General features: G+C 53.0%; 1 protein-coding gene across 3 annotated transcripts in view; it reads left to right on the top strand.

Moving 5' to 3' along the window:
* The window catches only part of Tmem184b (transmembrane protein 184B), a 42,367-nt gene that overhangs the window by 19,219 nt on the left and 8,255 nt on the right, over positions 1 to 14,893 (top strand). For all 3 annotated transcript variants that reach the window (XM_006979146.3, XM_076556329.1, XM_076556330.1), the window contains exons 2-5: positions 3,124 to 3,405; positions 4,716 to 4,881; positions 13,049 to 13,139; positions 13,839 to 13,914. In XM_006979146.3, coding sequence (XP_006979208.1) covers positions 3,211 to 3,405; positions 4,716 to 4,881; positions 13,049 to 13,139; positions 13,839 to 13,914 — 528 coding nt within the window. In that variant the 5' untranslated portion in view covers positions 3,124 to 3,210. The remainder of the gene's footprint in view (positions 1 to 3,123; positions 3,406 to 4,715; positions 4,882 to 13,048; positions 13,140 to 13,838; positions 13,915 to 14,893) is intronic.

Genomic DNA, 14,893 nt, shown 5'->3' with positions numbered 1-14,893 from the left:
TCTCCCCTAAAGAAAGAAAGAAAGAAAGAAAGAAAGGGAGGGAGGGAGGGAGGGAGGGAGGGAGGGAGGGGGGAAGGAAGGAAGGAAGGAAGGAAGGAAGGAAGGAAGGAAGGAAGGAAGGAAGGAAGGAAGGAAGGAAGGAAGGAAAAGGCAACCTGCTAGAGCAGTTGGAATTTGGAGCGTTGTCTTGTATGTCTCCTCTTACCTTGAGGAACATGGACTGTATTTATAGGGGGGCCATAGAGACCACATGGATTAGCGGGAGCTGTACCAGCTGCAGTTGTCCCAGCCACAGTCAAGGCTCAAGTGCTGAGCCAGGCCATGCTCTGTTTGTTACTAGTTCTAGGCCAGCAAGTGCTCCTTCCCAGGGAAACATCTGTCTGTCCTAGGTATGGAACAGTGGAACCCAGTATCTCTCCTCTCCTGTACACGGTGTGAAGAGTGGGACCCGGGGTCTGCTCCCTCCTCACCCTCTGTACACAGTGTGAAGAGTAGAACCCAGGGTCTGCTCCCTCCTCACCCTCTGTACACACTGGGAACAGTTTGCAAGTGCAGTGTGTTGTGGACTGGACTGCAGATGTCGGAAGCCTCCATGTGGGTCTTGGGTCTGGTGGAGGAGCTGCTACACCTGCCTTTCCAGGGGACCAGAGACTAGATGTTTATGAGGGAGGGCATTGCTTTAACTGTTGTCTGAGAGAATGTTCTAGAAACCTTCAGATCATTTGGTAGGGGGCTGAAAGCCAAGTTCCACATCTTTTTTCTATTTCCAAGCTGTAGATAATGTCACTTACTTTAACGTTGCCAAGAGAGAAAATAAACATGAGATAGTATTTGGGGGACATGCTGGCGATTGAGGGGCGTTTGTTCGTGTTTTGCCCACCCCCATGTTTATTCTTTTAATCTGGGGTGACAGGCAAAGACGTTGATTTACAGTGAAAGCCTCCTAAAGCAGCGTCTCAGGCACTAGCTCTCAGCTTGGCAGCCATGCCCACAGCAGCTATTATTAGGCTGACACAGTGTCTTTTTTCCAGAACTTGCCACCAGTCTTTATATATAGACACCTTCTCCGTTTTTGAGTTTCCCAATTTAGGTGCCTTCTCTGTTTTTGAGTCTTGGATCTGTCTTTTAGGCGGTGGGTTAGGGATTGTTTATGTGAAAGAAAACAGCAGCATAAGGGACTTTGGCTGGGCCAGTGTCCTGCAGGGGCCGACAGGCAGATGTGGAGATGGGTTAGAGGGGAGCCGGGCAGGAGGTGTGGGTGGACAGCAGGCAAGTGTGGCCAGGTCATAGGGCAGGCGTGCGTTGTTTGGACCCCACAAAGACCCTGGAGAGTCTTCTGCAGGTGTCACTGCATTCTGGTCTGCATGTCAGCTCCCCAGTGTCTCTGCTGTTCACTGTCTCTCCAGTTATCCCTCTGGGCTGTGTGTGCCCTGGTGCAGGGTGAGCCATGCGTGGCCCGAGTCCGTGGTTTGGGTAGTTGGCCTTCCAGGTCAGCTGATGGCGGGTGGTACTGCCTCTTGTCAGTAGGTGGCAGTACGGAAGAGGACGAGACTCATGGGGCTCTGAGCCGTGGTGGAGGGGGCAGTTGGATTCCTTCTCTCCAGCCGCTGTAACAGAATGCTGGAAACTGGCCCGTTTCTCACAGTTCTAGAGGCTGGGCGGTTGAGATCCAAGCACTGACCACACTCTGTCCAGTGGGGCCCATTTCTGATTCACAGGCAACTCTTTTCACTCTGTCTTCAAGTTGCAGAAAAAGCAAGGGGTCTCATGTGAGGGTACTAATCCCATTTGTGAGGGGTCCAGCCTTCTGACCTAAGCACCCCAAATACTCCACCTCCTGATGCTATCACTTTGGCAATCAGTCTGGGGCATCAGACTCCTAAGCACACATTCTGGATGATCCTGGGAAGCTTTGCTCTTTGAAAGTGGCTCTGGTCTCTGGCCCAGCCTCGGCCTCCATTGGTGGACATCTTGGGTACCTGACAGCATCTTTTCTCTGGGCCATATGGGAGCTGCTTCTCCACATCAAATGGGACTCCATCTCTCTACCCAGGAAGGTGTTGCTTCCACAGAGATGCCATCTAGTCTCGGCTCCGCTTTCCCACTGGAGAGTCCCTTGATGTCTGTTTCCTCAGTTCTGCCTTGTTCCATGTTTGTGGAGTACCTTAGTCATATTCTCTGGATTGAATATGGATTGAAAGCCAGTAATGAAGTTGAGCATTATAAAGGGCCTGGGTGCTGGGTTTGGTGGTGGGGATTCAAAGACAGGAATAGGGTACTGCTTCTGAGCAGGCAGGAAGGTAGACATGTGGACCAAATGCAGACCGCGTGTTCGAGAACAGTAAGGGTGGCATATGAAATGGATTGGAGCATCTTTTGGGAAAGTGTATAGGCAGGGTTTCAAGAAAGAGCGTTTTTATGCTGAGTTAGAAGATGATTTTTAGGGGCAGCAGTGTAGGTCAGTGGTAGAGTACTTGCCTCACGTGTGGAGTGCTGGGTTCTGTAGTTCTGTAGTTCAAAGTTTGAGGGTGCACAATTGGGAAGAGCCATAAACTCTCGAGGATAGCTCAGCCGGGTCCAAGGGATGGACCACTCTTAGCCATTAGGGAAGTCAGGAAACTCAAATACCAAGTCCTTCAGATAGAAGCCTATAGCGATAAAATGGTTTTTGCCAGATCAGGGTGGTACATTTGTAATCCCAGTACTCAGGAGCCTGAGGCAGGAGGATTGTGAGCCCAAGGCCTGCCTGGGCTATACATAGCAAGACCTTGCCTCTAAAGGGGAGTGGCAAGAGGACCCACGAGGCAGTTGTGTGTGCCGTATGAGGTTCCAGCGTGCAGCAGCAGAACTTGGGCACTGCCAGGGGAGCAGGTGGGTCAGACGTTCTTGACAGTTGTGGGGCGGCACTCTTCTGGACCACTGCATTCCCATGTTTTGGTTTCCTGACTTGGAAGGGAGCTGTTGGGGACTTTTGGCAGACAAAGGTCCTGGTCTGACTAAAGCCGTTGTGTGTTGTCCTAGACACGGCAGGACAAGGGCAGTGTAGGGCATGGCTGAGCCCAGAGTGATGTGGACCTCGAAGGGTGTTCCCAGCACTAGCACTCACCCGAATTCCTTTTCTAGGCCGCCCATCACCCACTCCAAGAGATTCTCTCAGGAAGACTGCTGCTGCTGCTGCTGCTGCTGCTGCAGCTGCTGCTGCTGAGCACCATGACAGTGAGGGGGGCTGCGCTGGCCCCAGACCCAGCGTCACCCACGACCGCAGCAGCTTCGCCTGGCCAGGTCTCTGCAACCCCTGAGGGCAGTCCCACAGCCATGGAGCAGCCCGTGTTCCTGATGACCACCGCCGCCCAGGCCATCTCCGGCTTCTTTGTGTGGACAGCTCTGCTCATCACCTGCCACCAGGTACCTGGGTGTGAAGAGGGAACCTCCATGAGGGTCCCGAGTGGTTTCTAGTCCGACAAAGCATACTTCAGGCACGCCGGGCTGTAGCAGTGAGCGTGCTCTGCTTCCTAGGTGATTTCTCCTCCACACCCCAGCTCAGCTGAGGGCAGGCTGTGGCTCTGGAGTTATCTGCACCCCTGACAACCAGAGCTGCAGGAATGTGAGGAAATACACACATACTTGTCTGCCTTGATCTAGAAGTGACACTGTTACTTCCGCTTAGTAGTTATTGGCTATGCCCATGTCTAGCCGAAGCCACAGAACTGTACATGTTAGAGATGTCTTTGCGAAGGAGAGACTTGAGAACCCGAGGTGGGTGGCAGAGGAGCTGATCGCATGTATGTGGCTGGCGGCTCAGGGAGAGAAGTCAAGTCTCGTGTCTCCTGCACTCGTGACCTCAGGGGAGGTTGGGCGCTCAAGAAGGAGTCTTGATGAATGCCCCGGGTAGGCTGGTTGAGTCTGCTCGGGGCCCCTGGCAGTCCCTCACCAGCTGTCCTGCGTCTCAGTCTCTTTTAGATCTATCAGTGTCCCAGAGATGGGCTCACAGCAGACGGGAATGTTTTGTCCTTTTCCTCAGCCAGGGCTGGGCTGGGCCAAGAGTGATGTCATGAGAGTTGGGACCAGGCCCTGGGGCTGGCTCTTGGCTCTGCTTTCTCAGAGTTGCGCTGCCTTCCTCTGCCTCCCCGGGGACAGCAGTGCCGCCTGGGTCCAGCAGATTGAGGAGCAGGGCATGGTGTGAGCACGCCACTGTGGCCACATGGCCGGGAAGTGTACCTGGGTCCTCCAGGGTGAAGCTCCTGTCTGGCCCACCCTTTCTGGCATCTGCCAAGGGACACAGCAGGAGGGTCACAGCCAGATGGCCTCGATTTGCCCTTGATCAGCCCTTCAGTTAACCCAGTGCCGCTGCTGTGCGACCCTGGGAACTTGGCCTTGGGAAGGCAGGATGAACACACACCGAGGACCCCAGCGTCAGCACCACCATGGCCTTACCTAAGTCCCATCGAGCTGAGGGCGGCCCGTGGATGCTGCTCATACCAGCTTTATGTGATCCCTTTGCTTTGACTCTTAGGATGGAAGTTTTATCAACTCATTTTCCTGATCAGGACTAAGTCCCGGGGTGGGTACTTTATATCAGGCCATAGAACAGGAAGGGCGGAGCCAGGAGCCAGGGGCCCCCCTCTTCCCTTGGGGCAGGGAGAAGAGGACAGATAGATGGTGGGGGGCAGGTGTGGTAGCGGCAGGTCTTGACTGACACGGTGCCCTTCACCCAGATCTACATGCATCTGCGCTGCTACAGCCGCCCCAACGAGCAGCGCCACATCGTGCGCATCCTCTTCATCGTGCCCATCTACGCCTTCGACTCCTGGCTCAGCCTCCTCTTCTTCACCAACGACCAGTACTATGTGTACTTCGGCACCATCCGTGACTGCTACGAGGGTGAGGACACAGTGTGGAGAGGACCGGAGGGAGGCTGGGGAGCGGGGGCCATGGGAGCAAGGGGAGCGCTCCCCCTCCTCACTCTAGGATCTGGGGGCGGGGGTGTCATCCCTCAGTTCTTCCCTGGAGTCTGGACCTCATGAAAATTAATGTGGATTCCTCTTCCCCACCTGGCGCTCCATCGATCCCTAATGACGGGTAACCGTACTGTGTAGCCAAGTATCCCCTTACAGACGTGCTTTGGTGTGGGGGATCCCAGGACATAGTCACAGATGCCGGGAGGCAGGAGCTCCACCTCTAGCTCGTTTTTTTCTCAGTTCTGGCTTCTCTAGCTGGTGAGCAACTTGTAATGGTCCATCCCTGGGTGAGAGGGTTTGTGCAGCTGGACCTGCAGCTCCATGTGTGCCCATGTGGTGTGCTGTCGGGTCTCAAAGGAAAGGACTGGCACCCTCTCCTGGGCCTCAGCTTCTTAGCTCCTCCCACAATGTCCCCCCCATCTCTCTTGCCTCCTCCACACACTCTACCGGAGACACAGCATCCTCCATCCCAGCTGGAGCAGTAGGTAGTTTCCTGGTGTTGGGAGCTGGCATGGTCTGATTTTCCAGCCCTGGGTGGGCCTGACCCTCATCCTGTCTGTTTCCCAGTGTCATACCCTTCTTGTCCACACATTGTCCGCCTCTGCTGAGAAGAGGCTTCACTCCATGTGAGAACACAGCCAGGCACATGACAACGGCTGACTCCGCTCCCCGCCTTGAGAGAGGATCTCATGCAGCCTAGGCTGGCCTCAAACTTTTTGTGTCAGGGTCTCATTTTATAGCTCTCACTGGCCTGGAACTTACTGTGTAGACAAGGCTGGCCTTGAACTCACAGAGATCTGCCTGTTTATGCCTCTTGAGAACTAGAATTAAAAGGTGTACACTTTATATTCTTTGTCTGTTTGTCTGTCTTTTATGTGTCTGAGTGTTTGCCTGCCTGTAGATCTGTGCACCATGTATGTGCAGTGCCTGAAGAGGCCAGGAGGTGGTGTTGGTAATCAAGCCAGGATGGATCTGGAAGAGCAGCCAGTGCTCTTAACCGCTGAACCATCTCTCCAGCACCAACTCCAAACTTTTTTTTTTCTTTTGAGACAGGGTTTCTCTGTGTAGCCCTGGTTGTCCTGGAACTTGGTCTGTAGACCAGGCTGGGCTTGAACTCAGAGATCCTCCTGCCTCTGCCTCCCGAGTGCTAGGGTTACAGGTGTGTGCTACCATACCTGGTTTTGTGTGGTGCTGGGCATGGAACTCAGGGCTTTCTAGATGCTAGGCAAGCACTCTACCAACTAAAACACATCCCCAGTCCGTGTGCATGCTTGTGTTGGAGGAGGGGGGGGGGGCGGCGGCGCACACATGCCAGGCATGTGGTTTTCCTTTAAGCTATCCTCTCTGAATAAAGAGACTCGCACTGTGAGCCCTATCCAGTCCTCCGCAGCTGCATCGTCTCCCAGGCACCCTTCTCCTGGCTCATGCATGCTCTCATAAATTCCTTCCAAGAGAGAATGTAGAGGCAGATGGGGGCCCCGCTCAGTGCTGCACTGTGCTTGATGTTCCTGAGCGCAGAAAATCCCCCAGGGAAACCTCTGACTGGGAAGGGAGGAGCTGGGCATCCCCCTCTCTGCAGGTGCCAGCCTCAAGTGGTACAGCGTCTGCTCACCGGGTTCTCTTAGAAGCCAAAGGTTATTCTTTACTGTGCATGTGTCTGTGTGTGTTTGTGTCTGTGTGTCCTGTGTAGCCGAGGGGCAAATGTAGGCTTCCTCCTTGGCTTGGCCCTGAAGATGGGACATCTAGCAAATGGTGGGGACATGGGGGAGCTACCAGTCTGTCCTTACTCGACACCCCAAAGTAGCAGCAGATGGTGGGTGGCACCCCCACTTCAGAGGCCTCTTTGTTTCTCCCACCTGCCCCAACCAGCCTCCGGGCCTGTGGAAAGGTTGGCTCAGGAAGTCTGCCACTCATCTCCTAGCAACACTATTGTCTCTGGCCTCTCATCTCCCAGGGAGTCACAAACAGCACAGGCACCTGGAGCTGAGGCCGCCTGAGGTCACTGGCTTTAGTGTCTTGAGCTGGCAGCCTGGCCTTCACTCCCACCTGGCCCTTCTTCAGGTTTCTTTTGCTTCGTGACCAAATTAAAAAGCGTGTGCGCACACACACACACTCATAAACACTTCTCTTTCTTCCCCTTACCAGGGAGACCGGACTACGGTTTTTTCTAGTGTTTGCATTCTGTGTGTTTAAATATTGTCCAAAGCGGAGCCTTGCGCTGCCCCCCACTGCCCTCCTTCTCTTTGCTCTCATTGGTTGTGTGACTTGCTCTGTATGTTTGCTCCGCCCCCCCCTCCATTCCAGAGTGCTGGGATTAAAGGCGGGATTGTAGCTGTGCCTCGGGCTGGTCCTCCCTGTCCTTTACATGGGAAGTCTGGGGTTTGCCACAGGTACTAGCTACTTGTTTTAATTGGGGAGTTGTCTAGTTTTCTGTGCTTAGCATTCATTTATTCCTGAATGCTACAGTTGGGTTTTTAATAACCAGCCCTGCTCTCCCCAAGGTGGCGATGTGCGACTCTGTCACTACTGGCTTTTCTTTGTCCACATTTCTCTGGAGTCTGCAGAGCTTGCTTGTGAGGCCTCCTCTGCTCACCTGCCACCCAGGCTCTGTCATTCACTGTCCTTGGACAGCGTTGGCTTCTCCTGTGCTGGGTGGGCCACCTGTCCCCTCTCCTTGGTTTGTGGTTTCTTCTTTCTGTTGATCAGGGCACATCCTCCACCAGCCTCCTGAAAAAGCAGGTGCATAGGGTGCTGGTGTGAAGTCCAAAGTGTCCTTATTGATTGCTCTGTGATTGACATCCCGGGAAGGGACCACACCTCGGGGTTGGGTCATGCAGGCCACCTCTCACGGCTTGGGAAGTCTGTTGGATTCTGATCCTCCCTAGGTGCTTGCATATTCTTCCCAGCTCTTAAGATCTTGTTTTCAGGCCAAGCGGTGGCAGTGCACACCTTTAATCCCAGCACTCGGGAGGCAGAGCCAGGCAATCTCTGTGAGTTCGAGTCCAGCCTGGTCTACAGAGTGAGATCCAGAACAGGTACCAAAACTACACAGAGAAAGCTTGTCTTGAAAAAACCAAGAAGGAAAAAAAATGGTCTTGTTTTCAACCTCCAAGTTCTGGAATCTCATAGAAGATAGACTAATAGTCACTGTGTTGGGAGACCTGGCAGGCTTGAACGCCGCAGGTCAGGTCAGGACCTGAGACCTTTTCTTTTTCTTTCTTTCTTTTTTTCTTTTTTTTGTTTTTTGTTTTTGTTTTTTCAAGACAGGGTTTCTCTGTGTAGCTTTGCGCCTTTCCTGGGACTCGCTCTGTAGACCAGGCTGGCCTCGAACTCACAGAGATCCACCTGCCTCTGCCTCCCAAGTGCTGGGATTAAAGGCGTGCGCCACCACCGCCCGGCTAGGACCTGAGACCTTTTCTTGTTTGTGTCTTTGATACTTTTCCTTTCCTTTTAAAAATGATTTAATTATTTAAACTTTATTATTTAGTTAGCAACTTGGAAAGAGATATTCACATCAGAGTTCAGCAAGGTTGGGTTTTAAAACTACCCAGGTTTTGCTTAACGTGAACATAAAGTATATAACAGAGTTAAAGCAAGCCAGAACCACCCCACCACTAGCCACAACCTACCTAATCTTTGTGTCCCGGTCCCGCTCACTTCATCCAGAGGCCTTCACGGCTTTCTGAAGCGTGAACACTCCTCTTAGCTGGGGGCTGAAGTGTCCATTTGGTTGGAGGTTTGCACAGGTCGGAGCCACAGACCGTGACCTTGGTGAAGTTAGCAGACCTGAGTCTTGGGCTGGAGGACGGCCTTGCTCACGTGCTCAGTGTGAGGGATGGAGACCCCTGTGGGCTGGGCAGGAGCAGCAGCCGTCCCTGGGCTTGAGACACTTCTCCATCTTCAGGTCTTCAGGAATGTCCACCCAGGGACGGTGTCTTTATGGTTCAGAAGCTGTCCCGCCGCCACCCAGTCCCTCGGAAGCGTCCTCTCCTTTCCTTCTTCTTTCTGGGGTTTCTGCCCTGGGGATGCGCTCCTGGACCGAGGCTCGTGTCTTTTCAGTGGCTCGCTCTGTCTCTGTTGCTCTCCAGGAGCTGTTTATTGACTGTTTTCACTTCATCGTCTCTGACTTTCTTTGCCTGTTTCCCTTCGTTTCTCATCGTGATGTGTCAGCGGCTCTTCTCTGCTCTTCTTCAGGTCCCTTGTTCTTGGTGCTCTGAGTAGTCTCTTCTCTAGGGATACTAATAATGATTTTTCTCCCCCCACCATCGTGTGTGTGTGTGTGTGTGTGTGTGTGTGTGTGCGCGCGTGTGTGCGTGTGCGCGTGTGCGTGTGTGCAGGTGTGCAGGTGAAGAGGCCAGAGGAGGCTGTCTGGTGTCTGATCACTTTCTGCCTTATTCCTTTAGTTAGGGTCTTTCTCTAAACCTGGAGCTAGACTGTGGCCAGAAAACCCTAACGGTCTTCTGGCTGTGCCCCTGAACATTCTCCACCCCCTCATCAGCTTTGGAGTTACAGGTGTGCACACATGACCGTGCTCGGCTTCGGCCGGGATTTGAACCCGGGTCTCCGTGCTGGTGCAACAGTGCTCTCCCCCACTGAGCCATCTCTGCCTCTGCTTTAGTTTTTGATCTTTGGGCTAGCAGCCATCGCATCACCCAGAGCTCCTGCTCTCTCCCAGCAGTGGCCCCACTGGCATCCTCCCTGCCCCTGATGGTTTGCTTCTTATATGAGGTCGGTTCCAACAGTTTGGTTGCATTTCAGAGGGAAGAGAGGGCAGTTGTGTGTCACACCCAGGAAGTACACATCTGTACTCAGGTAGACGGCAGGGTTCCCGTTCTCTGAGGCAAAGGCTGAGCCTCAGAGATGTTGGGTACCTTTCCCAGGATGCCCCAGCTCTATACAGCACTCATCTGTTGGGGGCTGTAGTTCACCCAGCACTGGGATAGGCCACATGGCGGGGGTGAGAGACAATTGCTGTACACACTGTGGTGTCTGATTGGGTTTGGGGTGAGGTCAGAGCCTGGAGGGTCGGTGACCAGAGGTGGCCATGTGGCTTCCCCTGCTCCCTCCCTGTGTAGTGTGACAGATGTTCATGTGGCATTGACAGTTTGCTCCAGGTTCTTCATCATCGTTAGCACATTCTCACCTCCTATTACCAGGTGGAGTATGTATCACACACCCATTTTACAGTGTGAAAACAGAGTTGCAGGGAGCTGCAAACCTTGTCCGGAATGACCCCATAGCGATGGAAAGCCAGATTCCTACCTGGTTCTTTGCAGCCAGGATTTGCTAGATGCTGGGCTTGGTGAAGGAGAGGAAAAGACCATTGTTTTCCCCCAGAGAAGTGTGAACTCTCTTTGAGAAAGTTTACATGCATAGGAGGAATGCAGTGTCCTCTACCCATTTCTGAGTTCAGATTCTTGTCTTTGAGATACAGTCTAGCTATGTAGCCCAGGCTGGCCTTAAACTCATGGTCCTCTTGCCCCAGCCTTCCCTGAGCTGGCATCACAGCTGTACAACATCACACCTGGCCTCAGAGTTCAAGTTTTAGATGCACTGAATCTTGACGTGTGGTCCAAAACGAACCGTCTTTCTTGCCAGAGGCCACAGTGAATGAACAAAGAACCATAGGCCGGGGGTCAGTGAGACAGCTCAGCCAGGAAAGATGCTTGCCGCCAAAGCTGATGACCTGACTCCTGCAAGTTCTCCTCTGAGCTCCACACCCGTGCTGTGGCACACATGTATTCGCACATATATACAAATAAATAAATGAATGTAATTTTAAAAAAAAAGAGCCATTGGCCAGTTTGCGGTCAGTAGGTCACCCAGACGGGTAATGGTGCCGCTGGCCACAGCTCACAAACAAGACGTGTAGAGCTCAGTGGATGGGAGGACAGGGAGAGAGCTGATGGAAGAGGGATCCGAAGCAGCATGTGGGCTGCCAGAGCAGGGACAAGCAGGGTTCACAGAGGGCTTGGAGCCGTGTAGAACTGGGGACATTTACTTAGCGGTAGGTCCTCTGTCCACCAGAGCTGGTTCATTGTACTGTGATTGCCTAGGATGGCCACATAGCCCCGAAATTCAAGAAAGAACGTTCTGAGTCTCTGTGTACCAAGCAGAAAGGACTTCTGTCCAGAGCAGGCACATTCAGTTTTCCAGACATATCCTCAGTTATCTGGAATGTCCCAGACAACTTGGTCTTTCCCGATCAACTTAGCGTCTCTGTTTAGCAGAGGCAGAGACCAGCCGAAGATAGTCAAACTGGACAGAGCGTGGAGCAGCCGGATACACTCGGAACCCTCAGCTCTCCACGGCACCTAACATTCGTAGTAGTCAGTGAGTGTATATTGAACAGCGTATGGCTCCTGGCCTGGGGCCTAGAGGACACTATTGAGCAGGTTCTCGCGACATGCTGAGCTCCCAGACTGTGTGTTGTTGTTTGTGGGGCTGACAGTGGAGAGACTGAGTGGGCCCTAGTGATTTAGACTATAACCTTCTGTCCAGGTAGTTACTGGCTAGAGAAGGGACCCCATCTCTGCCGAGGGGTGCCTGCCTCTGATGCTTGTGTCTAGTGGCCACCCTGGAGCTCATGGCTTCCTTCTCTGATGACGATGCTCATAGAAATGTTCTTTCCACTGGGTGATGGTGATGCATGCCTTTAATCCCAGCACTTGGGAGGCAGAAGCCAGCCTGGTCTACAGAGCAAGATCCAGGACAGGCACCAAAGCTACACAGAGAAACCCTGTCTTGAAAAAAAAAATTAAAAACAAAAACAAAAAAGAAATATTTTTTCCAAGTCAGGTGTGATGGCACTTGCCTGTAATCCAGCACTTTTGGGAGACAGAGGCTGAAGCATCTCTGCTGGTTTGGGGCCAGCCTTAGCTACATGATGAGCCCCTGCCTGGAAAAAAAGGGGGGGAGAAAGGTTTGTTCATTCTGTTAAGCTGAAGTCTTCCTGGGATCTGTCTGAGACCGTGTGGCTCCTGTATAGAGTGTGGACAAGCCTCCAGTATAATCCTGTTTGTTCTTGATCCTCTCCCTCCTTCCCTGATGGTGTACTCCTGTCTGTAACTTGAGATGTGGTATCTAGAATGGAGCAGAAAGTTCTAGATATCCAACAGTCCAGGGCAGGAGTATGAGAGACCATCACTTCCCTCTGGACTGTGGGTCCCATGATCATTGACGTGTCCTGGGGCCTAGCACACAGCCTGGCATATAGGCTGTGGTAGGTATTCAGGATGCACAGGGGCCTTCCTAGAGACCAGGTCTGGAACCGTTTTGAGAGTGTGGCAGGGTGACAACCTGCTGCCTGAGTTACACCCCTCCTGGTCACATGTCAGCCCCTCTTTGTTCCGTTTCTGGCCTGTATAGGCCTCTGGTATAAACGCTATTGCTGGGTGTTTGGATCTATTCTGTGTGAGCCTGTATTTTTCCTAGAAAGGGGATGGATTTTTCCAGATGGTCAGGGGCTGATTTGACCAAACAAATCATGTCTCTGGTCCCCTTTCTCCGAGAAGGGATGCAGTCCATTGTGGACTCACTAGTGATTCTTTGGAGTGACACAGTACACTGACCGGCCGGCCCGTGTGCTCTTAGGCAGGCCTCAATGCTATGGTAGTCTGAGCAGCTCAGTCAGAACTGGGATGATGATGACGATGACGACGATGACGATGATGATGATGATGATGACGATGATGATGATGATGGGCCCTGTGACTTTTCTGGAGGATCCACCTCGAGGAAGGTCTCCTTCCTGGCCTGCCAGAGGGAGGGTCCTGTGAGAACCAGTCTGCGAGGAAGCCTGTGGCCTGCCCTGGGCCTTGGCTGGAGATGCTTTGGGGCTAGGTGGTGCCCATCCCCACCTTCCCATCCCACGTCCATCCCCTTGACTTTGATTCCTTCAGTGTTGGCTGTGGGCGCAGGGACCGGGGCTTTGGTTGGTACCGGAGGCGGGACTCAGTTCCTCCCTGCCGCGTGTTCACAGTCTGCAAAGACTGCAGGGCTAAGTGTAGCTGGGCTCAGCTCCTTTCATGTTGTTCTAGTCCCCGCGACCATTCTGCTGACCCGACTGCTTTGCTCTGGATTTTTCACAGCCTTTGTCATTTACAACTTCCTGAGCCTGTGCTATGAGTACCTCGGCGGGGAGAGTGCCATCATGGCTGAGATCAGAGGGAAGGCCATCGAGTGAGTATGACAGCTTCCTGAAGCCCGCCTGGGCCCCTCACAGCCTTGCAGGTGGACATACAGACCCCTGTGTATAGATGTAACCAACCGTCTTATTAAATAAGAAACACAGAAACAATGCAAAAGAGAAAGCCGAGAGGTCAGAGCTAAAATCTCACCCTTCCGCCTGCGGTGTCCCAGCTTCCCAAATGAGGGCTCTATTTCCTGTCTGTTCGTCTATTTAAAGTATTTTGTTCTGCCTTCTCATTGGTTGTAAACCCAAACACGTGACTGCCTCGTCACTGTCTGAATGTACAGCCCCCTAGGTCTTAAAGGCATATGTCTCCAATGCTGGCTATATCCCTGAACACACAGATATCTATGGGATTAAAGGCGTGTGCCACCACCGCCACACTCTTGCTATGGCTCTAATAGCTCTGACCCCCGGGCAACTTTATTTATTAACATACAATCAAAATCACATTTCAGTACAATTAGATTACCACCACACCTGTGCCCTTGCCCTGCTGTGCCTTGCTCCCCAGCTCCTCCCTGGCCCTCTCTGTCCTTTCCTGTTGGCGTTTCTCCCTCCTACAGCATTTCCTTTTCCTTCAGTGCTTCTGCTCCCACCCTGTGCCCTGGCTTGTTTGATGAGGGGGGGGGCAGCCTTCCCCCTCCCACCCTCCCCATCTCCTACCCCTCTCTACTCGTCTCTCCTAGGTCAAGCTGTATGTATGGCACGTGCTGCCTCTGGGGAAAGACCTACTCCATCGGATTCCTGCGGTTCTGCAAACAGGTGTGTGCCTAGCAGCAGCCCCAGGTCAGGAGGACCAGGCTAGACACACGGGTTCCGACCTGTGTCTCGGAGGGCAGTTCCTGTTGCGTGCTGACCTTCTCCCGACCTGTGGAGGTCCCCTGGTCCCCAGCTGTCCCCAAGCTGATCTGGAGACACTAGAGTTCTAGACTGTCAGTTTGAAAACTCATCCCTGTGTCTGGGCAAGAGGGTCTAGGCATTAAAGATACATAACAGACAGGACTGTGTGGTCCCTACCCTCGCACATTCCAGTTGGCAACGCCACAGCTTCTGGTTTCCTTAGCTACCACTTCTCGGCTTGTCTGACTATGTGACCTCAGACCATTTGCTTAACCTCTCTGAGCTTGTTTGTCCTTTTATAAAATGGGGGTGGCAATACTTATCTCAAGGGGTGACTAAAAGGAACAGATGAGGCAGTGGATATAAGCCTTTAGTGCAGCTCTGGCTCATTCAGGGAGATAGGATCTGAGGGTGCCACACCCAGTCTTCATGACTGTCCTGGGCCTCTGCAGGCCCTCTGTCAGCCCCTCCAGCATGACCAAATAATCCAGAGAAATGCCCGCCCTGCCTCCTGCCAGGACACCCCAGCCTACCCTAGGGCCACCCTGTTTTCAGTTTCTGTGAAGGCCTCATGGCCACAGCATGGCTACCCAACACAACAGTATAGACATGCCTGGGCTCCAGTTCTGCTACTGCTTCTGCCTCCCTGAGGGAGCCTCAGGATCTCTCTCGTGGAGTGGCCCAGAAGGGGTTAAAACTGTCCTGGTCCAGGGTGGGGCTTGCAGAGCCTTTGTTTACATGGTTCAGCCACCCAGTCCAGGGCCCAGCGTGACTCATAGCCGCTTTTGATCATTACATTGTCCTCGCAGTTCTGCCCTCTAGAGCAGCGGAGGGAGCAGAGTGAACCTCCCATCACTGTCAGCAGGTACAGATCATTCCTGCCCTGTGGGCTCCGCCGCCG

This window comes from Peromyscus maniculatus, chromosome 20, assembly GCF_049852395.1.
Source record: "Peromyscus maniculatus bairdii isolate BWxNUB_F1_BW_parent chromosome 20, HU_Pman_BW_mat_3.1, whole genome shotgun sequence".
Taxonomy (NCBI): Eukaryota; Metazoa; Chordata; class Mammalia; order Rodentia; family Cricetidae; genus Peromyscus; species Peromyscus maniculatus.
This window is presented reverse-complemented; position numbering and strand designations above follow the sequence as displayed.